The 24,298-nt window shown below is 44.6% G+C and overlaps 1 protein-coding gene across 7 annotated transcripts in view; it reads right to left on the reverse strand.

Annotated features, from left to right (window-relative positions):
- CSMD3 (CUB and Sushi multiple domains 3) overlaps positions 1-24,298 on the reverse strand; it is a 1,041,917-nt gene that overhangs the window by 816,487 nt on the left and 201,132 nt on the right. For all 7 annotated transcript variants that reach the window (XR_008306202.1, XM_053246219.1, XM_053246218.1 and 4 more), the window contains exon 3: positions 1,893-2,005. Coding sequence is in view for 6 of the 7 variants with exons in the window: in XM_053246219.1 (XP_053102194.1) it covers positions 1,893-2,005 (113 nt within the window). In the remaining variant the exon portion in view is untranslated. The remainder of the gene's footprint in view (positions 1-1,892; positions 2,006-24,298) is intronic.

Genomic DNA, 24,298 nt, shown 5'->3' on the forward strand with positions numbered 1-24,298 from the left:
AAGGAAAAGGAGCCATTGGTACTGCTTGCTTGCTTGAGTCCTAAATGCTGGAAATGCAGTATACTTCCCCATCATCAAAGAACAATACCAAGGAATGAAGCTGGGATGGAGAAGGGGCTAATCTATATTGGTTTTGTCAGGACCCAAAATATCTTAAGGGCTCAACTAGAATTTTATTAAGTGACTCCAGTCACTTTAATTCAGTGCAGTGTAGCCAGCGTGGTGTAGTGGTTAGGATGCTGGACCAGGACCGGGGAGACCCGAGTTCAAATCCCCATTCAGCCATGATACTAGCTGGGTGACTCTGGGCCAGTCACTTCTCTCTCAGCCTAACCTACTTCACAGGGTTGTTGTGAGGAGAAACTTAAGTATGTAGTACACCGCTCTGGGCTCCTTGGAGGAAAAGTGGGATATAAATGTAAAAATAAATAAAATAAATAAATAATTCAGTAAATAATCCTGAGACTCCAGTGAGTCCTATATCATCGAATCAGGGGGCTAGAAGGAACCATGAAATCTAGCCCTCCTCACTTTAAGTGATTCAAATTAATCCAGCACACGACACAAGGGAAAGCAATTGGCCCATCAGAACCATAGCAAGCCAGCTGCCAACCTCACCTGAGAATTTTTCTTTCTGATTTCAAATGCGGTAGTTCATCAGACATTAAAAGTGAATACAAAATATTCATTGAATTACAATCCAATAGGTTATTTCATACTGAAACAGGCCATAAGCTATGACGATAGATCTCCTGCCATGCTACTATTTAATTTTTTGTCAGTCAAACCATTTATTTCTGATTACCTCTTATCCCTAGGCAGATAAAAAAGCATCCAACATGTATTCTCAATAGGTATGCATTAAGCTAAGTTGAAAATATCTGCAGGATTTTTGTGTTGTGTGAAGTTTTTCAGTAGTGTCAAATAAAATGTCTTCTCTTTTCAATGAGTTTTAGTGCATTTGAAATAATGTTTACCAATTAATCTACCTGGTCACTTTCACTTGCTCACAGTAATGTTATCATAGAGTTTGATGATCACAGAGCATCATACTATTATCCAGTTCACTGCATTATCTTTGATTGGGTGGGGCTGCTAATGTGACTAATCCAGGAAGGAGAAAGAAAGAGCAATCAGGGGAACAGACTAATTCAGAAAAGAAGAGCAGCAGTCACCAGGAGCATTCCCAGAAGGCAGGCTTAAACATATGCTTTAAATGTGGGAGAGGGGTATCCTAGAGCAAATCTTAGCCAACCCCCCAAAACGATGCAAAAAGTGGATTTTTTATATCTTGGACATAAATCAGGCTAAGCTCCAACATGCAGGGGGAAACCCAAATCACGTAAGGAGCACTCTCTGATATATTGCACAGACTTTGGGGTACATCTGGCTGATATGTGAACGCACATCCACCCTCCTGGGGGTGAAGCAAAGCAAAGTTGCCATCTGAGAAAGCTCCAGTAACCCAATCTGACTCCCTACTTACTACTGAGTTATCCATTTACTACATGATTGTTGAGCAGTTGGGATCACCCTCATGACTAATCTAAAGTGTTGCACTCATTTCTCCTTACTATAAATTGCCCTCATTTGCACTTAGTGACATAATCACCATAATACTCAGCAACACAGTGTTGTGACATCATTCGATTCATATGTCATCCCTCCTTGGGCATCATCATCAATATGACTAATGCAGAAAGAAGGAAGAAGAAATAACCAGATGAGAAGCAACTATTCCAAAGCAGAAGTCAAAGAAACTGTGATGCTGAACAGTGTTGAAATTGGATTTGGGAAATGGATTTCTTCCCTCTGAAATGGCTGGTTTCTGCCAACAAAAAATCCAAATGGGAGAATATTTGGCATCACTCCAGCATGTACATTTATCTTACCTTCATAATATACTTTAAATCCATGGGCGCTCACTGCAAAGTCACTGGTCAATCGTAGTGAAAATACAGATTTTGTACTAGTCACAGGTGGAGGAAGATGAAATCCTGTTAACCTAAACAAATAAACAAAATCCCAAGTTATATATAAAAACAGACTATTTCGCAGTCCCTTGAGACATGTATACAATATTAAACATTCACTTTTATGAATGATGTCTGAGTGCTCATTAGGGAGCTAAGCAAAGTTATGGGACTTTACATGCAGAAACTCAAGTGAGATCCACTAACAACTGTAAACAGACATTAGCTAGGGGAAATTTTCATCCCAACTATTTTTGGGAGAAAAGCCGGTAACACGCCTCTGTCCCCAAGTCTACATTTATGTTGCTATATTCAACAGATGCTTGAATGAGAATGACTTATTAAAATGCTCCATCTTTTCTTACTCTTAAATACTGTAACTCATTTTAATTGTGAACAAAATCCAGGTCTGCATGGCTGTCCACCGGAGGCTTGATAAATGCTCTGCTTTTGCTGCCTGTCTGGGACTGCAATCAATCAATCAATCAATGGCAGAGGGTGATCAAGCACCTTAGCAATCCACCATCTGTATCAAGTGTGGTGCATTCAGTGTTGTGGCTCACAGGTTATGCAAGCCTGATATAATAAAATGGTTTGGCACCATGACATCTTCCTATTAAAAATGGCCAGTTGGGTCTGTGTTGTTGCTAAAGAACAACTTGTACTGCTACACACTGGCTCTCTATTTCTCCAAATGCTGAGAAGTTTCAGAGTCCATCGCTTTTTTGATTCCAGCTTCCTACGGAGGACAGATCACTGAAAGCTTATTGTATCTTTGTAATACTTGGGGGCCATTCACATGTCCTACGGACCCCTATGGCAGTGGGGGAGGCTTCCCCCTAGACAATTGGTTGTTGCTTGTTGGAAGTGCAAAGCATGCTCCCAGCCAATCAGCCCTGCTCCGTGCAGTGTGGAACAGGGCGGATTGATCTGAGGCTGGGACTCGTCTTGACTTCCATGTATCCCACAATGCACCACATGGTACATGCAATGTATTGGGGAAGTCCTCCAAGAGACAGGCGCTCTAGACACCCATCTCTGTGTGCAGTTGGGCTAGAAGCAGCCTGTTCTTGCACACAGACAGGCAGCCAGGGGTAAGGGGGTACTGAGCCTCGGCTAAAAGCTGGGCTTAAAAGCCAGGCTAGGTGGCGCTGCTAGGCCTGATACCAGCAGTTCTCACATGCAGCCTAATCCAGGCTGGAGGTTCCAAGCCCGGGTTAGACTGTGTGTGAGAACAGCCTCCTTGTTTATTTACAAATATGCAAGCTGAGCATTAGATGTAATATTTTATTTACAAGTTTTGACATTATGTATTTTACAAACATCTTTCCCAGCCCACCCCCTGAGCCCGACCTTTCTTCCCCAAGCCAGTCTTTGTGTGTTGCTCTGGCTGGAGGGAGGTGAGGAAAGAAAGGAGAGATAGAGGCAAAGAGAAAGAGTGGTGAGAAGAGAGAGGAAAAGCAGAAGGGGGAGAGGAGAGGGGAGCAGGAATACACACCTTTGCAACAAGCGATGTGGGTAAATCAACAGGATTCTCATTTTTATGAATAAGTTATGGAAGTTGTCCCAGATTTCTGACCATTTATCTTGTTTATTTACTTTTGTGGAGCCAATTTTTCATGTGCCACGAACTCAAGCAAGTCATGCACCAAGTCCTCAATCCTAGGGGCAGTGGGAAATTTCCATTGCTGCAGTATTACTCTCTTGGCCACCAGTAAACCTCTACATAGCCATTGTTTAGAACTTGATTTTAGTCCCCAATCTGCTGGGATATGTCCTAGTACTGCATTCATGATTTATGGCAGATTAGATATAGAAGTGCACAGCTTGACATAAGCAACGCCATTATGTTTCACTAAGCTCTTTGTCCCCTGAAGAAGAAGAGCCTTGTCAGTAGTTCTTGAACTGTAAACTGTTTACTGGTACTTTTCCTTCTCTTAAAGTCAAAGTAACAAAGTGATGATAAGTCTGGTGAGACTGGCTGTCTGCCTGCATAGCTTGTATGTTGTTCCCCAACCTTGGCCCGTTATCCTGACCACAATGTTCTGTTTCTCTGTGTAGCTGACTTTTGGAAAGCATTTTTAGAGTATAAAGGTATTGCCTTCTGAATGATTTTTTGTCCTGCTCTGACATGAGTCGAGCAGTACCTATGCTACTTAAGAGCATAATAAAGCTTTGATTTTAAGTCCTCTCAACTGGGCTGATCATTGGGCTCCATCTGCCCAGGAACGAACCTCCCCTATTGGGGTCAAGGCTACCCCAATACATCAAGTGGTGCCGTGGCTCGGATATGGGGTGCAATTAAGGACCCCACTGGGCGGTGCGTCCCCTCCGGGGCTCTTGCTGGGTGAAAAGGCATGCCGGCTACCAGGAAGTTTCCCAGGTCCTTTTTCACAGGCAGAGCAGCCCCCGAGTGGCCACCACAAGTTTGAGGAGTCCAGAGAGGCAGATCACTGGGTGCAGTCCGGCCGGTGGGATGTGTTTTAAGCGTGCAAGGGTTAGAGTCCCAGGTTGCAAGAATTAAGGTTGCAAGGAGCGGGTGAGTGTTGTGCAAGCCTAGACACTATAGTCTAGGTGCACAAGGTGGTTTAGAGTCCCACTTGGTTTGAGTCCCACTCATTGGGTTAGTCCTGCCCGCGAGGTTAAAATCCCAAGCCCCAAATAGTGATGGGGAAAGCTCAGAGCAAATTGAGAGGGGAGTTATGCACCCCTTTGGAATGTGTTTTATAGAACTGGCAGGTTCTTACGGGCGGCGACCCATTGGGGAAGAAGAAAAACCCTCAATGCTAGAGATGAGTCCATCACCAAATTAATACGTGTAGTAACCTCCCTCCAAAAACCTTGCACTGTGGGACAGTCCCAGAACATATGCATTAAGTCAGAGTGAGGATTATTGCATCTCCAGCAATTACTATATGAGGCCATATTTAATTGCTTAAGATGTAGGGGGGGGGGGGGTCCAGGAGGCCCTGAAAATAATCTTCTGTTGGATAAGGTGCAATTTGAGATCAATTGAGCTATATATAACACTACCTACTACATTTAATACTACCTTGTGCCATTGCTCTGAGGACAGTTTCTGTGTGATTTCCATGTTCCATTTGTCCCTAAGTATATCTAAACCTGGGTCAAGGACTCCTTGTACAAAGGTATATACAGGTGTTTATTCAGTTTTCAGAGAGATGACATATTAGTAGCATGCACCAATATATCACAAGTTAACGGGGCCGCTAGTGTGTCTGGTCCAAATTGAGCAGATAAACTGTGTTTCAGTTGCAGATTTCATGCCCTGTCAGCAATTTGACTTCAGGAGTTGACCTAGTTTGTATTATGGTGACCTGGGTGGGGGAGGCCAGTGGCCTGGTTTGGTCCCAGCTTCTCCCTCCAGGGTACTCTGTTGAGGAGTGGGTGAGGAACCGCGAGCGAGGAGGTGGATTTGCTGTGGTCTATAAGAATAGCATTTGCTTTACCAGGATGTTGAGGTGCCGGACCATATCAAATGTGTGTTCCTAACTTTGGGGACCAGGGATAGATTGGGACTTCTGTTGGTGTACCTATCACCCCACTGCTCAATGGAGTCGCTGAGCTGATGGACTTGGTCTCGGGCTTGGTATTAGAGTTTCCCAGGCTTGTGGTGCTGGGGGACTTCAATGTTCATTTCGGGACCAATTTGTCCGGGGCGGCTCAGGAGTTCATAGCAACCATGACGACTATGGGCCTATCCCAAGTGGTCTCAGGACTGACACACATTGCTGGTCACATGCTTGATTTGGTCTTTCACTCCAATCAGGGTGGTGTTCCGTGGTTGGGAACTCCTGAGATTTCCCCATTGTCATGGATGGACCACCATCTGGTTAAGGTTGGACTCACAATCACTTCCCACCTTCACAGGGCTGAAGGGCCTATTAGGATGGTCCACCCAAGAAGGTTATTGGATCCAATAGGATTCCAAGAAGCCTTGGAGGGATTTAGTGTTGGCTCTGCCAGTGATCCTGTTGATGCTCTGGTGGAGAACTGGAATAGCAAACTCACTGGGGCAGTAGACATGATTGCTCCTAAGAGTCCTCTCCAACCCACTGCAAAATTGGCCCCTTGGTATACGGAAGAACAAGGGTTGAAACGACAAAGTAGACGACTGGAATGCAAGTGGAGAAAGACTTGACTCAAATCCGACAGATTGCGACATAGAATACATTTGAAGATCTATGCTCAGAAAATATGTGTGGTAAAGAGGAGATTCTTTTCTGCCGGTATTCCATCCATAAGTTCATGTCCAGTGGAGTTGTTCAGGGTTGTGAGAGGGCTAGTATGTGCCACTTCTCCTTTGAATCAGAATCTAGAACCATTGATTACCCGCTGTGACATGCTTAATGAATTCTTTGTCGGGAAAATATCGAGTATTCGAGCCAACTTAGGCTCCACAATTACTTCAGTGTCTGATGTGCAGATGTCCAGCAACTCCTCTTGTGTGATTAGGTTGGATCAGTTCCAGTTTGTGACTCCTGAGGACATGGACAAGCTGCTTAGAGCGGTGTGGCCTACCACCTGCTCTCTTGACCCTTGCCCGACATGGCTTATATTATATAGCAAGGGGATTGTTGTAGGAGGCCTGGTAGAGATCATCAGTGCTTCTCTGAGGGAGAGAAGGATGCTTCCTTGTCTTAAGGAGGCAATTATTAGACCGCTTCTAAAGAAGCCTGCCTTGGATTCCTCAGAGTTGGGTAACTACAGGCCTGTCTCCAACCTTCCGTGGCTGGGCAAGGTAATTGAGAGGGCTGTGGCTTCCCAGCTCCAGACAGTCTTGGAGGAAACTGATTATCTAGACCTGTTTCAGACTGACTTTTGGGTGGGCTATGGGGTGGAGACTGCCTTGGTCAGCCTGATGGATGATCTTCAATTGGGAATTGACAGTGGGAATGTGACTCTGTTGGTTCTTTTGGACCTGTGGCTTTTGATACTATTGACCATAGTATCTTTCTGGAGCATCTGAGGGGGTTTGGAGTGGGGGGCACTGCTCTGCAGTGATTCCGCTCCTATCTTTCAGGCAGGTTCTAGATGGTGTCCCTTGGAGACTGCTGTTCTTCAAAATCTGAACTGCCATATGGTGTCCCTCAGGCCTCCATATTGTCCCAGATGTTGTTTACCATCCACATGAAACCACTGGGAGAGATCATCAGGAGATTTGGTGCAGGGTGCTATCAGTATGCTGATGACACCCAAATCTGTTTCTCCACATCAACCTCAGGAGAAGGCATAACCTCCCTAAATTTCTTCCTGGAGGCGGTGATGGGCTGGATGAGGGATAAAAAACTGAGACTGAATCCAGACAAGATGGAGGTATTTATTGTGCGGGGTCAAAACCCGGGAGACTAGTTTGATCTGCCGGTTCTGGATGGGGTCACACTTCCCCAGAAGGAACAGGTGCACAGTCTGGGGGTGCTTCTGGATCCAAGCCTCTCCCTGGTGTCCCAGGTTGAGGCAATGGTCAGAGGGGCCTTTTATCAGCTTCAGCTGATACATCAGCTGCATCCATTTCTTGAGATAAATGACCTCAGGACAGTAGTACATCTGCTGGTCACCTCCAGACTGGATTACCGTAATGCTCTCTATGTTGGGATGCCTTTTTATGTAATCCAGAAAATACAGCTGGTTCAGAATACGGCAGCCAGGTTGGTCTCTGGGTCATCTCAGAGATACCATAGTACTCCTGTATTGAAAGAGCTACATTGGCTGCCAATAGGTTTCTGGGCAAAATACAAGGTGCTGGTTATAACTCATAAAGCCTTGGGCCCTGGGTATAATGGCTTATAAGGGCTTATAATGGCTTGGGCCCTGGGTATTTAAGAGAACGTCTTCTTCATCATGAACCCCATCGCCTATTAAGATCATCAGGAGAGGTCCGTCTGCAGTTGCCACCAGCTTGTCTGGTGGCTACTCGGGGACAGGCCTTCTCAGTGGCTGCCCCGATGCTTTGGAACACTCTCCCTGCTGAAATAAGAGCCTCCACATCTCTGACAATTGAAAAAAAAACTTTAAAGACACATTTGTTCACCCAAGGCTTTTAATTAACTACCATTTTAATAGTTTTAACATTGTTTTAAAATATTGTTTTTAAGATTTTAAATTGTTGTAATGTTTTAACTTTTTGCTGTCACTTATTTTAACCAATGTTTTAATTTCTTTGTTGTCATTTATCTGTTTTAACTAATGTTTTAACTTTTCTGTTTTTATTGTATACCGCCTAGAGACATAAGAAGATAAGAACAGCCCTGCTGGATCAGGCCCAAGGCCCATCTAGTCCAGCATCCTGTTTTGCACAGTGACCCACCAGATATAGGGGTGTGCACGGAACCGCGGAGCTGCGTTCCGGCACTGGGGTGGGGGGTTCCAATAAGGCCGGGGGGGCTTTACTTACTCCTCCCAACAACGGTGCTGTATTTTCTTGAGCAATTGGGCAGCAGGATACATCCCTGCCACCCGCTTCATTCTCCGCTTGGCTCCTTATGTATTAAGGATCGGGCAGCTGCCCCCTGCCGCCCCCTTCTCCCCAGTGCTCCATTGCAAATGGGCGGCAGGATAACTCCCTGCCGCCCCTTTGCTGGCTTGGCTTTTGAGCCGGCAAAGGGGCAGCAGGGAGTTATCCTGCCACCCGTTTTCTAAAAGGAACAACTGCTCCTTTTAGAAAACGGGCAGCAGGATAACTCCCTGCTGCCCCTTTGCCGGCTTGGCTGCAAATGGCTTCTAAGAAGCCTTTTGCACGCGTGGCAATGGAGCACTGGGAGGTATCCTGCCGCCCGATTGCTCAAGAAAATACAGGGAGGTATCCTGCCGTCCGATTGCTCAAGAAAATACAGCGCCGTTGTTGGGAGGGGTAAGTAAAGCCCCCCCGTCCTTATTGGAACCCCCCCACCCCATCTTCCCGAACCGAACCACCCCGTGTCCGGACCGGTCCGGAGGCCTTTAGAATGGCCTCCGGACCGGTCCATGCACATCCCTAACCAGATACCGCTGGAAACCACAGGCAGGAGTTGAAGGCATGCCCTCTCTCCTGCTGTTACTCCCCTGCAACTGGTACTCAGAGACATCCTTCCTTTGGGGCTGGAGGTGGCCCACAGCCCTCCAACTAGTAGCCGTTGATAGACCTCTCCTCCATGAAGTTGTCCAAACCCTTCTTAAAGCCATCCAGGTTGTTGGTTGTCGCCACATCTTGTGGCAGAGAATTCCACAAGTGGATTATGTGTTGCGTGAAAAATTTCTGTTTGTTCATCCTAGATTTCCTGGCAATCAATTTCATGGGATGACCAATGGTTCTAGTGTTATGTGAGAGTGAGAATGATCTCTATCCACTTTCTCCACACCATGCATGATTTTATAGACCTCTATCATGTCTCCCCACAGTCGTCTTTTTTCTAAACTAAAAAGCCCCAGTGTTGTAGCCTTGCCTCATAAGAAAGGTGCTCTGGGCCCCTGATCATCTTGGTTGTCCTCCTCTGCACTTTTTCCAGTTCTACAATGTCCTTTTTTAGATGTGGTGATCAGAATTGTACGCAGTATTCCAAGTGTGGTTGCACCATAGTTTTGTATAAGGGCATTATAATATAAGCAGCTTTATTTTCATTCCCCTTCCTAATGATCCCTAGCATGGAATTGGCCTTTTTCACAGCTGCCGCACATTGAGTCAACACTTTCAATGAGCTGTCCACCATGACCCCAAGATCGCTCTCCTGGTCAGTCATCAACAGCTCAAATCCAATCAGCGTATACTTGAAGTTGGGGTTTTTCATCCCAATGTGCATCACCTTACACTTGCTAACACTGAACCGCATTTGCCAGTTTGTCGCCCACTCACCCTTACGGCTAGTTGGAGTTTACTCCTACAAGTCAGCAACAGGTTCCTTCAGATAGCCTGAAAGAAGCTATTCACCCCGAGGGGCTTTAACTCTTTGCACAACTCTACTCCAGATTCTTCAAAACTGAGTCTGTTTGTTTCACTCAAAAGCATGACTGGAATGTCTTCTTTTCACATCCTGCTTATTTTCAGTCCGCATACATGCACCTCCTGGACTGTTGGCCAATGATATGCCTAAGAAAAGACTGAGCTAGGAAGCATTCATGACTGAAAACATATCACAGTACTTTGACGTTCAAATTTAGAATGGTAGATTTTAATATCAATCTATCTCTTAATCTCTGTAGAGTTCCCCATATGACTACATTAGAAGCCAAATGCTTTGAAAGTGTCTGGGAAGCCATGGTTGAGGAAACTCAACCATTCACCAATTTACAGTGCCAGATTTCTCAATGCAAATGTGGGGGGAAGATTGTGAACACAGGAGGTCAACAGTTGTTGCTGTTAATTGCAGGTTTTGGGAAAAGGGCATTCTCCATCCCTGAATGGTAGCTGACTCCCATCTATTTCTCCATGCAGTCATGTACTTTTACACATGATTGCATGCTAGTGATTGTCAATCTCTATTTCGGGGAACTCTGCGAGGTTCCTTGGAAGCTCATCAAGGCAGGGCTTCCTTGATGTGAAGAACTGTAGATGACACTCACTTTATGCACCAGCAATAATAAGACTTTGGAGGATACCATGGACAGCCAGGAAAACAAACAAATTGATCATAGAATAAATCAATCCAGAATTTTCACTTGAGGCACAAATGACCAGGCTCAAACTATCATACTTTGGACATATTAAGTGAAGACCCAGCTCCCTTGAGAAGTCCATAATGCTGGGGAAAGTTGGAGGAAAGAGAAGAAGAGGATGACCAGCAGCAAGGTGGTCAATACAGCAATGAATGCACCACTGAGAGACCTTAAAGACCAAGTTGAAGACAGATAATCCTGGAGAGAATCTATGTGGTCGCTAAGAGTCGACACCAACTTGACGGCACTTAGTCAATCAATCAAAAATCAATAATAATGGCAGAAAGGCTTCTTTGGTAGAGAAACCTGCCCACCATTATGAAGCTGTGCCAGCAATGTGCATCTGGAAGAGAATGTTGGGCATGTTTTAGGGCAAATTCTTCATGTGGTCAATGTGATGAAGGACTACAGTGCTGGCCAGTGCCCTGTGAAAAGCAAGTATGTACCTAGAACTTGCCCAAGAATCCTCTGCTATGGCAGGTATTCAGGCATCCCTCAGTAGATGAATCCATATGAAAAGCATTCCCTGATGGTGTAAAGTATGAAAACCACGGGGGTAGATATACATCTATTAACAAGGTCCTGAGCATCTCAAAGCAGAGATGTGACTGGTGAAGCTCACATGCCTTATTTCCTGCATTAGAATGACTATAAGAGGAAACTCCCAGTCTGACCTTTGCACTGCAGTGTTGCTACCACAGATGGCTGGGAGAGTGGGAAGCTGCAGTGACACCAAAGCCCTGTTCACACATTATGCTCAGTGCAAGTACAATCTGTGTACAGCACACCCATGTACAGTTATTCACATGTTGAGGCTGTTCTCACAACCAGCCTAACCCAGCCTGGGGCAGCCCAGCCAGGGTTAGGCAGGTTTGTTTGTTTGTTTATTGATTGATTGAATGATTGATTGTTAAATTTATATACCACCTTTCATTAAAACAATCCCAAGGCAGTTTACAGCAAAATTTAAAAAAACAAGATTGTAAAAAAGACACAATTAAAATATTAAGCTAAAAATATAAAACAAATCTGATTAAAAATGTAAAACACAAACATAAAAGCAATACAAAGTACAAAGAGCAGCAGCAGAGACAATCATATAAAAGCCTGGGGGGAAAGCCAAGATTTAACATGCCTTCTAAAAGCTGTGATGGAAACTGAGGAGCAAATAGCCAGCGGGAGAGCATTCCAGAGTCTGGGGGCAGCAACAGAGAAGGCCCTGTCCTGTGTGCACAACAACGAAGCCTCCCTCATTGTCGGCACCCGGAGCAGAACCCCCTCAGATGACCTCGTCAAGTGGGCAGCAACCCTTGGAAGCAGGTGGTCCCTCAGGTATCCCGTGCCCAAACTGTTAAGGGCTTTAAAGGTCATAACCAGCACCATGAATTGGACCAGGAAACAAACTGGCAGCCAGTGCAGCTCTTTCAAGATGGGTGTGATGTGCTCCCACTGGGCAGCTCCAGATAAAACCCTAGCTGCCACATTTTGCACTAGCTGCAATTTTCGGATATCCTTCAAGGGCAGCCCCTTGCAGATCCCTTTGCTTGCTGCCCGCCTAACCCTCTAAAGAAACCCGGCTGTTAGCCGAAGTTACGGGTGCTCTTGCACCCTTACCCCAGCTATTGGATATCATGTGTCTCCTTGGGCTGAGTTCAGCCTGAGAAGACACAGATATGGGTGCATAGAGTGCCCGTCTGATGGGGGAATCCCCAATGCAACATGCATGTTGTGCATTGCATAGTTGGATGCCCAGAGGCCGGAACAACAAGTTCCAACCCCGGATCCCTCTGCCCTGTTCCGTGCCTCGCAGAGCTGCACAGAGCAAGCCTGCCTGTGTGGGTGTGTGTCATGGCTCAGACTTCAGAATCAGAGCAGGAGGACTCACCTGCTAGTGAGCCACAGCAACAAGAATTGGCAGAGAAACCACACTCTGGAGCTGAAGATTCTCAACAGCTGCCAGACTTGGTTTCTGATGAGGAAGAGCCTGGGATTTCCCCTGTATTGAGATGAGGTATCAAGAGACAGGCTCAGTGGGACTCACCCAGGTGCAGGAGATCACAAGAAAGAAAGCCAAACTGCTGACTCAGGGAAGCCTGATTGGTTGTTGGTTCTGTGGAACCATATATATTCAACAGTCTCCCATGGCTGAGTTGCTGTTTGCAACCTCGCTGGCAGCTTATAGTGTTCTCTTGCATATTATAGCTTTTCCGTGTTCCAGTTTGTCTTGTCTGTACTTCCCTGCATTGTTCCCATTATTCCTTGTTCTGTGTCCTTAACTTGTTTCATTCCTTGTTTTGTCTTTTCCTTCCACTTATTACTCAGTTATTGTTAGAGTGGGGTACCTAGTTTCAGTTCAGGGGACTTTATTCATTTACTGTTTTCTTTGCGAGCCTTTTATTTTCCTTCATCCAGTTTCGTTGCTGCTTTCTGTTTACTTTCATGAGGTTGTAAATCCTGTAGGGTTAGCCAAGCTATCAGTTCACGACAGTGTGCAGGGGGCAGGCCAAAGATAGATGGTTGGGTCTTCTGAGGGTGAGGTAGGTTGTGAGCAGCCTTCCTCCCAGACCACCCATGGTGATGGTAAGAAGCGCCTTATTATGTTGCATGCACATACAGCAGCACACTTCCTATCTACCATGTACTTGAGGGACGTATACTCAGGTTCATTTTAAACAAAATCAATGCAGGTACAGTCATTCACACAAAAGTGTATACCTGTGCACAGATATCTGAACTCACATACAATATCATTTCTGAATAGGGCTAAGGAATCGGTAGGTTCTCCTCTGATTCAATAAAACTGCTGATCTTATTTGGCCTGGCTCCTCTATCTGTGCAGCTAGTTAGTCAATTCTTTGTCTCCATCAGTCTTGACAAAATTCACATTAGCCCTAAAGTGATGCTGAAATGTGTATTAATGACACATCGGCTGAATTTGGATGCCAAATGAAGTGGTCATATGAATGATCTTGAATCCTGATTTTGTGACTTTCTGGCTTTTTACCACTGTCACTAAACTACCTCGTGCCACATGTACCAAGTTCATGTTTCAAGGGTTGGGCTTCATTTCAGGCAGGGGGCTTATGCTTTGAAGTGCTCTTCAATGTCTAATGAAGCTAAATTTCCATCTTGGAGAACTTTCAGACTCTTGAAACTGGCTTGTGGCTCACACTGTGCACAAGGATATATTATTTGTTATTGATATTGATGACTATTTTATCATGTTACATTCCAAAAATATTTTTTGGTGTAATCGCTATGTTAATCAGGGAAATTCACAGTACTCTCAGGCAAGCAAGAGTGGCTCCAGGGAGAGAGTAGGAGCTGCATAGGGCAGGGTTTCTTAACCTTGGGCCCCCAGATGTTGTTGGACTACAACTCCCAGAATTCTCAAGCAAAAGCTACTGCAGCTGAAGATTCTGGAAGTTGTAGTCCAACAACATCAGGCGGCCCAAGGTTAAGAAACCCTGGCATAGGGCACTACATTACAAGCTCTGGGCAGCAGCAATAGTTAATTCTAGTAGATCTTTTATTTGCAGAGGGTTTTTGCTTTTGTTTTTTACATTGCAGACAACACCTATTTTATCTGAAGGGCACATGCTTTTCAGTTATATTCATCAGGCACATGGAATAAGTCAAAACAACATTTGACCCAGACTGGTGACTGTTGATTTTGAAAGCATATATGTGATTTGTAGTGTGAGGCCTCAAGTCATCCTCCCTTTTTGCTGAAGAAATTCTCTTGAGCAAAAACTATGGAGGGAGTTCATCACTATCATAGCAAGGGGGGCTTATGAAAGTGATGAAAATGTTTCAGTGTTGGGGGTGAAAATATCCTGCCATTAGCAGGGTTGTGTAGGGTTGTCTCACTTGTTGGAGAAAATTCCTGGACATAACTATTAAAAGGAAAGGGGTGCACGTTTTAAACTGTATTTTTTTACTGGAATTCAAGGCTCAACAGTGGAAAGAATACTTGACAGTAGGGCTTGGCAGCTGTTTTCTGCATTGCTCCCTATAGCATTTGTGGTGTTTTTTGGTTAATCCATTCCTTGATCCAGGCCAGCTTTTGAATGGGGCTTTAGTGACTTGCATTCCAGTCCTGGAGCAGAGGCGGGGCTAACAAACGGCCAGTAGCAAGAGCACCTAAAGTAGACTGCACTTGCCTCTCTGTACATAATGAGTCAATTCATATGAGCATGCAAAACCGGGCTAAGGGAGCCCAGCCTGGTTTTGCACGCTCGTGTGAACCACTGGGTTCCTGCCCGATCCCGCCTAAGTAGCCTCCCAGTAAAACTCATTTTATTTAATCAGTGGGGATCCCAGTAATGTATTGTGCACTTGCACGGTGCATTATTGGGGCTCTGAGGGGTGAAGTGATGTGTGGCAGCACGTCCCAGCACCCCAACCTCAGGAGCTGCAGCAGGAGCTGCTGCTCGTCTGGGCGAGTGATCTGCCCGCCCAGGGACTTCCAGCTGATCATCTGCAGGGAAGATACGTTAAACTTTCCCTCCCCACAGAGCACCCATGAGCTATTCTCACGGATCATGAGAAGAGCTCTAATATCTATTTCATTAAACTATTAATAATTTTGATCTCACGCCACTGCCTTGTCCTTGCATACCACAAATCTTTTCCATACAGCATTCTTTGCACAAAAGAGGGTCAGGAGCTTTTCAACTCAATAGGCACAATGAAATATGTGAACTAAATATAATGATGATGGCAACACAAGTGTTTTAAGAGTGTTCTAAAGAGAAGTGAGATCCCCAACAATACTACTAGAGAAAAGGGGGCTCTCTTTGTCTATATACTTCACAGATAAACCCAGAGACCCACTACCATTTTTGATAACTCTGAAGATGGTCCAGAAATGAGAGGAAGGGCCAATCTGAGCTAATCTAGTCAGTTGGCACCACTGGTATCAGATAAAAGGGTACATAGGAAGCTGCCACATACTGAGTCAGAACATTGGTCCATTTAGCTCAGTATTGTCTACACAGACTGGCTGCCTCTTCTCCAGGGTTGTAGGAAGGACTCTCACTCAGCCCCATCTTGGAGATGCCAGGGAAGGAACTTGGAACCTCAGATGTTCTTCCCAGAGTGGCTCCATCCCCTGAGGAGAACATCTCATGGTGCTTTCACATTTAGTCTCCCATTCGTAAGCAGCCAGGGCAGACCGTGCTTAGCAAAGGGGACAAGTCATGCTTGCTACCACAAGACCAGCTCTCCTCCCAGAGGAGAGTAAGAATATGGGGCTTTTAAACACTATTACCATGTAGCTACAATGCCTGCAGAGAAGTAAAATTCATTAAAAATATTTTCCTGCTCAAATGCCTAGACATTTCATATCCAGGAATATAATTCTTACATCCTGGACAAGACATCCCATTTCTGGACTGTCCAGGCCAATCGTGGATATGCAGGCCAAATCTGGATATGTGGCAACCCTAAGCCTCATTCAGACATTAAGGTTAGTCTCACAATTAGTGAGACTCGCTGGCAAGGGGTTTGCAGGGAGAGAGACCTTAGCCTGGTCTCCCTGTAGACAAGCATGAAAGCAGCCCTGGGTGGCTGGATTGGCTGCCCACACGGCCCCTGGCTCCGTAACAGAGCCGGTGGGGGCTGCAGGGATCGAGGCCGTGCAACCCCCCAGACATTTCAGGATGCCCCACGCGAGCACACGGGGCATCCTGGAGAGACCCCCAGGGCCGGGAGGCTTGTTTCAGCCTCCCGGTGGAGGTCTCCTCATGTGTTGCCGTGTCGTGGAGCCACGCCGCGGCAACACATGATCGAAAAGATGGGGTTAGTGGAGCACTCACTCTGCTTACCTCGTTGGGGGGGGGGGGAGATTAGGAGGGTTTGCTGCCAGGAGCCTCGCAGCTCCCATGGCAGCAGACAATCGGGCAAAAGCGGGCTAGGCGCCCTTATCCCGCTTTTGCCCAATTGTGAGAATCCCCTCACAATTAAAAAGGATGGTGTATTCTAGTATATCATCCCAAGTGGGAATGGAAGTCCAGCCCTGCCACCATGTCTGTCACTCACTCCCCTCCCACCCTCTCAATTTCTGAAGCAGCAAAGGCTGTAAGCATGATTGTGGGCACTTCCGTGAGTTGGAGACCCAGGTGCCCAGATTCCTCCACCACTAATTTGTATATTAATACATATAATCTTCTATATTATATTTTACATTTTATATAATAGTTTATGTTGTATTGATATGATATGATATGATATGATATGATATGATATGATATGATATGATATGATATGATATGATATGATATGATATAGAGAGGCTATTCTCACGATTGCAGAAAATTGGGCTAGCCTCCGCTAGCCTGATTTTCTGCAATTGTGAGAACCATCAGGCTTGGCTGCGAGCCCAGTGGTTCTAGAGCGGGTAACCCGCTCAAGTACTCCTCCCCCTAAACTGGTTTTGTGAAGTGAGCACTCCGGAGCTTCTGGGGGCTGATTGGCCCCCACTGCCCCCAGCCCCTGCCGGCTCCATCACGGAGCCGGCAATCGTGTGGGCAGCCAATCCGGCCGCCCAGGGCTCCCGATCGTGAGACCCGGCTCAGAGTGTTGTACTAGAACCAGGGAAAAGCAGGTTCAAATCCCCATTCAACCATGAAACTCACAGGGTGACTCAGGGCCAGTCACTTATCTCTCAGCCTAAGTTAGGCTGCCTAACCTACCTCAGATAGAGCTGAGATAAACTCCTGCCTGCAACCTTGGAGAAACCACTGCTAGGCTGTGTAGAGTAGACAATACTGAGCTAGATGGGCCAAGGGTCTGACAGTATAAGGCAGCTTCTTATGTTCCTATTGTTGTGAGTATAACCATAACCATGTGCATTGCTCTGAGCTTCTTGGAGGAAGAGCAGGATATAGATGAAAAATAAATAAAAATCCCCAGTGGGAGTAATACGTTAGCTAATTTACCTTTTTCAACATGCAGCTGACAGATGTGTGTGCTTTATTGTTCTTATGCCCTTTGATGATTCTAAATGGGATAAAACTATGACTTCATTTTTAAAAAAGATTGGGAATATATGCATCAGGAAAAATAGACTATGCTTGTGGAAAATTAGGGGAATGCAATTTTTACTACATTTGACGTGTACATTTGTGTTGCCTACAAAAGGTGCTGACTTTCAGCCCTTTTGTAAGAAGCCCCACTAAAAGATATTTCATTTTAATTTGCAACGGCAGTATAACATTTAGCTTTGGGGAGAGGTACTTGGACACCATGCAGGAAGGGTGGGAGGGGAGGTAGATCCCACTGTTTAAAAACACATGCAATTATGCCCATATTTATGTCCAACTGGTTTTACACTTTCACTTTGTTCTGACATCATACTGCCTTCAGTGGAATGTGCATAATGTGCATAGGGTGTTGCAACAGAACAGTAGACCTTGCCCATGATCTCCATGCATTCAATGTAAGGTATGGGGTGGGGGGATACATCATTCAGCTATATATGCACCTTTGTTCAGAAGGCTCTCTCAATGTGTTTGGGAACTTCACTTTTACAGGTTTTCCAACATGTGGAAAGAGCCCTCCACATATCCAGTTGTATGTGCACGGTCTTTTCAGACCTCTAAATGAACATGAGTCAGCTGGGAATAAAGCCTGCTAGCATTTTGCTGCACCCTCCCACACGCACTATAACATGTGATAAGGACAATTTGTTCTGAAAATGGTTAAACTGGTCTATGTACTATGTCTGTATACCAAAGATATAAAAACATATTTTCCTTTCTTCAAAAGAAAGATAAACAAGGAATTCCCTTGCATTGATAACACTGCAGTATTTATTAAGAAGCATAAAAACAAAACCGTAACATATTCTCTTAAAATACACTTTTTGTGTCAGTTTAATCATAAATATATCCAGAAGGCTTGCAGAGAATATTATCCCTCTGAAAATTTGCTGTCCTCCCTACTGAAATCTGAAATGGAAGACAGGACAAAAGCACAAGGAAAACCATCTTGTGATCTCACAGATATATGAGCAAGCTTCTTCCTGTACCGTAAAATTGTTCCAAATGATCTGCTTAACAAGTTAAATGCAATAAAAGTCAGACACTTCCATCTGTTCCATGCTTTAACCAATACCCTTATCTTATTTTAATTTTTGCCTTGACTGAAGAACTGTTCTTAAGGCAAGATTATTATCCTCCATACTATTCACAATGTACTGAACATAATGAAAATTAAATACTTCTAATTTTAAAAGAAAAGAGAAAGACCTATTGATATTTTGCAAGCAGACACAAAGGTCCTCATGCTAAATAGGAAAACAACAGGAACACGACAAGATTCATAGTACCCTGAAGCTAGAAATCTTAAAAACAACCTCATATCTTGATTGTTTCTCCTCAGGCTAAGAAAGAATATCATTGGATTTGTATTCAAAGCCATTCCATAGTTTGTCTAGGAGACAGTTCATACATTATATGTAGAAAAAGGGATGGGTGATTTGTGTTCCTTTTTACTTCCTTCTGCCATTTACAATGAGATTCATGTGCCCCAGATTTCTGTAACACATCCTGGATAACAGTTTTATGCTAGACCTCGTATTTACATATACATAGGGCAGATTAAGTTCCCTTTATCAGTGCCTCAGTGTGTTTTTTTCAGCCTTGTGTTCATGGTAGCTCATGTAAAAGCAGTCAAACAAAACCGAACAAATTGCAGAACACATTGTCCTAAATTTTGGTGAACTATTGGAAGATGACATGTATTGACTATATGGAATATGTTGAGAAACAAAAGTTCAGTCACAACTTCTATATGTCTTTACTCTTTACACCAAGAATGATATAACATTTATTAGATACTTAAGTATAAGTGTGTATAGTTAAATATAAACCTGGCCTAGGAGACTACTTATCCAAGATGGATGAGTTCTAGTTCCAGTTGAGAAGAGAACTCAGTTTGGCATTCAAAGGATGCCATCTGCTCTTTTAGAGGGCAGGCTGTCCCAGAGATCCCATACAACTTGTGTTTTTGCTGTTGTGGGACTAACCCAACAGAGCATCTCCCTCATAGTTTGACTGCCCGATGAAAAAGGAATGAGGCAGAACTATTTCATGGATACTTTATGAAATATGATGACTGGTCTGTCCTTCGAAGAAGAAGAAGAAGTATCCTTTTATATAATTTTATGATCACATGCAGACGTGCTACTTTTAAAAATGGCATTCGCAAAGCCACAAATCATTTTTCTCAGTTGTAATGTAATTGACTGTACTATATAATTTGATAAGTTTTATCATTTAATTTTATTGACTGGTTATAATAATTTTAAATGTGTTGCTATGGCTAGTGGCTGAAACAATAGATTGAAACTGATCACACTACACTTCAAAGACCTCACAGTAGTGAGATTTTGTAGACCTACATCAATAGTGCGAGAAAAGTATAGAAGAATAAATCTAAGTCACTGATAATAATTTCCCAGCTTTTATGGGCACACATACAATAGCTGCAATATGCAGACTGCCTCAAATTGGTCCATATGGTGTCTGTATTTATACAGTAAGGTGCTCATGTTCAGTGGCTCTCCATGTGGATTGAATAATTTTCTCCATGCTATTGAAAAGTTTCAAAAGACAAAAAACAAAAGCGAATGATTTTCACTGGCATGGAGGGAATTACCCAGTCTGCATGGGTAAGCTGTTCCACATGAAAAAAAAAACTGCAAGGTGATTTAATATGTATGTATAAATGCATGCATAATATCTTCTGGGGCAGATCTGCTTCATGTGTCAACAGAGATGCCTTTATCTTTCATGTGGGACAAAGTCTCTCCAGTTATTGCCCCCAGAATATGGAATGCTCTCCCTATCAAGATCACACTGCCCTCTCCCTTCTGCCCTTTTGTAGGTGGCTGAAGACTCTTTTATTTACCCAGGCCTTTGGAATGTAATTGTCCTGTCCTCTCCTGTCCCACAAGGTCTGGAAGGAAGCCAGTGAAGTGGAGCAAAGTGAGATGGGTTGCAGCACCATGGAGAGCTGCATGGAACAAGCTGCAGTTAGTCAGACTGAGGTGTTAAATACCTCTGAGCTCAAGGTATCCCTTGCCTCCCTGCCTGAAGAATAAAAGCTTTAAAGGGCCACCTTCTGACCCAGAGTCTAGTACTCCTCCTTCTCTCTTTCTGAGTATGCATAGCTTCCCTGGGCCTCACCTGGAAGAGTTACAGCAGACTGAAGCCAGCAAAACCCAATCAGGCATTAAAAGGCAAAGAAGCAAAAACCAAGAAGGCCCCAGGGAATGAAACTGGATAACAGAGGCTAGAAGAATACAGCCAGGAAAGACTGTTGCACCAGCACCAGCACCAGCAATGGATGACTGCAACTGTGGTGCTCAAGCAGAGTCCATTCACTTATTGGTGCCTCATATCCCACAGCTGTGTGTCCTCCTGCTTCCTCCTCCTGAGGAGACCCTTCTTCCTCATGATGAGACCTCTCTTGGCCAAGTCTGAGGGCTGCCAGCTGAGCACTCGGACACCGCTGCCACAGCTGAACCTGGGTTTGATGGAGACATTGTTCCTGGGATCTGGTGGAGACCATGGTGGCTTCCCAGCGAGGGCTGGGCCTGGGAGTGCTAAAATGTGGTCTTCCGCCAGTGTAGCCTCACCCAGACATTCCCTTGAGCTTTTTCAGCATGCACACATCTCAATCAAGAGGTTAAATTCATTTAGATATCATGGCTGGGGTACTGGAGATTTTCAAGAGAACTCAACATTACTAGACATATCGACTAGCATGTATACTTCCAGGAAAACATAGGCCCACAGAATCCTAATCAGTGCTGCTTTGACAGCTTCTATGCCATTCTGAATTGGCCACAGTCCCCATCTCATAGGGAACTGGAACCTTCAATAAGAGTCAGCATGTAATGTTAAATTAGCTTGCTGAATACACAAAAAAGGAGGAATTGGAATAAGCTGAAAAGCTTCAGTAAGTCTTTGTGTGTTCCATGACATTTCAGCATAAGAGAGAGCTGGTGGTCTCTACTGAGAAAAAACTCATTGTTTTCCTGAGAGCTTTCCATTTTCACACCTGGTGAAATTTAAAAGCTCAGTGCCAAGAGACAATACAACCAACACTCCATATGTTTTCTAGATATTGTACCACAGGCCTCTTGTAAGTAGATTTTTTTAATTTTTTATTTCACTTCTATGGTAAAAATCAGACTTCTATTTTTGTGCCAAGATCCTCTCCAGTTTTTTTTTTAATCATGAACCGATAAAATAAAGAAATGCCACATATGTTTACTGTGAATGAGTTTTCATTGTCTATCTCCCTCACCTGCAAATTACTACTCATGAAAGACACTACATTGATAAATACTACACATATGCCAACTTTTCATTGCCATTTCCCCCAAGGTTTTGTATTGCCAGGGAACAAAACAGAAGTAATTGCCATGGCAACAAACACACTTTGTGAGATATACAGTATGCCATGGGAGGACTCCCTTACATAATGGTTAGCAGATGCTTTGGGAGCCTGCCTTAAATGGCCCTCCTTTGCAGTTAGATTCATCTATTCTGCTGTCTTTTAATAAAGATGAAACACAACAATGTGATCTAAGAACATATGGAACAGCCTTGTTGGATCAGGAAAGAAAGCCTTGTCTACTCCAGCCTTCTCTTCTCTTCCCACAATGGCCACCCAGATACCTCTGGAAGTAGGACCAGTTCTTCCATGAGGCAAAGTGAAGCAGTCACCTCAGGCAGCAGATTTTTAGGATGCCAATGAGGAGGCAAGAGGTGAGGCCAGGAGAAACTAAACAGGAAAGGAGGAGAGGAGGGTACGTGCATGGGGGATGGTGCTTTGTGTCCTGCCTTGGGTGCACAGAGATCTTGAGCTGCCACTGTCTGGAAGCTTCTAAGCAGGGCATGGAGACCATGGCTATCCTGTTTGTCCCCAATAACCTGTAGTGAGAAAGATTCCATTTTGTACTCATGGCAAAAGGGCCAGTAACAGGCCTATCTTTCATTAATGTGTCTACCCCTTTCTCTTTTTTTAAAAAAACCACCTAAGCTCAAGGCTGCTACCATTTGTTGTGCCTGGGAATTCCATAAGTTGTATGCTGCAAATGATAAATTGAGGAGGCTTAGGGTCAAACCAGATGTTAACTTAAGAATGTATTTGCAAGCATGAGCTTGGTTGTTGTTGTTTTTTAAGATTAAATAGCAGCTGTATCAATCCTCTGTGGATTCAGATCATAGAGAGGCAGGAGTAGGGGGTCTTAAACCCTACACCATCATGCTTTTGATCCAGGTCCCCCCTTGCAGCTGCTATTTGTCAAGGGGGGGGCAGGAAGCTCTGATTGGCTCCAACTGACTCCCTTTCCCCTTGATAAATAGAAGCCATGAGAGTCTCAATCCAGATTCATTAATAGGAGATATTGTGCCCCATTTTGTCATTTTTATTTTTATCTAGCCTTTAAGAAACTCAGCAAGGTGTACAAAACTCTCCCCTTTTTACTCCTCGTAGCAACTCTGTGTCATAGGTTAAGTTGAGAGATGGTAACTAGTCTAAGGACACCTATTAAACCTGTGTCTCCCAATGCTCTAGTCATGACACCACACTGTCTCTCCAGTATTCTTTGCTTGCAGACTCTTATGCACTGTATTTTGCTTGGTTGGCACACAGCTGGGGCTAAGTGATGGATGAATGAATTGATACTTTCTTTATGTTCATAATTACACTCAAATGTTCTCCCCATTCTCAGAGTAAAATTTAGTAAGCAGCATTCTAAAAATACTGCTCTAAAATCCTCAGAAAAATCTTCAGCAGCAAATGGTTTTGCTGAGCATGACCAGTTATATAGGACCATTTGTTGTGCCCTGGTTATTGGGGCCGCTCATGCTCTGGTTTTCTCCTGGTCCTTAAAAGCCTCCAGAGCCCTGGCCATACACACCCATGCTGCTGGGATGGTCTGGGATGGAGTGGAGAGGGTGGACAGAGAGAAATTTTTCTCCCTCTCTCACAACACTAGAACCAGGGGTCACCCCATGAAACTGAAGGTTGGAAAATTTAGGACCAACAAGAGGAAGTACTTTTTCACACAGCACATAATTAATATATGCATTTCCTTGCCATGGGATATGGTGATCGCCACCAGCTTGGAAGGCTTTAAAAGAGACAGATTCATGGTGGACAAGTCTATCAATGGCTACTAGTCTAGTGGCTGTGGGCCATCTCCAGCCTCAGAGGCACAATGCCTCTCAAAACCAGTTGCACGGGAGCAACAGCAGGGCATGCACATACCTCTTGCCTGTGGGCTTCCCAGAGGCATCTGGTGGGCCACTGTATGAAACAGGATGCTGGACTAGATGGGCCTTGTGCTTGATCCAGCAGGGCTGTTCTTATGTTCTTATGACTAAACCAGTGTTTGGCATTTTGATAAGTACACAGTTGTTGGAATCCAATAATGAGGCTATTCGCACATGCAGCCTAAGCTGTGTTAGCCTGCATTTTGGAACTGCCGGGATCCTGGTGGGCCAGTGCTGCCTAGCCCGGCTTCTAAGCCTGGTTGTTAGCTGTGGTTAAGGAAGCAGGTGCTTCCTTAACCCCAGTTACCTGCTTGTGTGCAAGCCGGGCTACTACTAGCCCAGTCGCACACAGAAACAGGTGACTAGACCACCCATCTCTTG

This window comes from Hemicordylus capensis, chromosome 4 (genome assembly GCF_027244095.1).
Source record: "Hemicordylus capensis ecotype Gifberg chromosome 4, rHemCap1.1.pri, whole genome shotgun sequence".
Lineage (NCBI taxonomy): Eukaryota > Metazoa > Chordata > Lepidosauria > Squamata > Cordylidae > Hemicordylus > Hemicordylus capensis.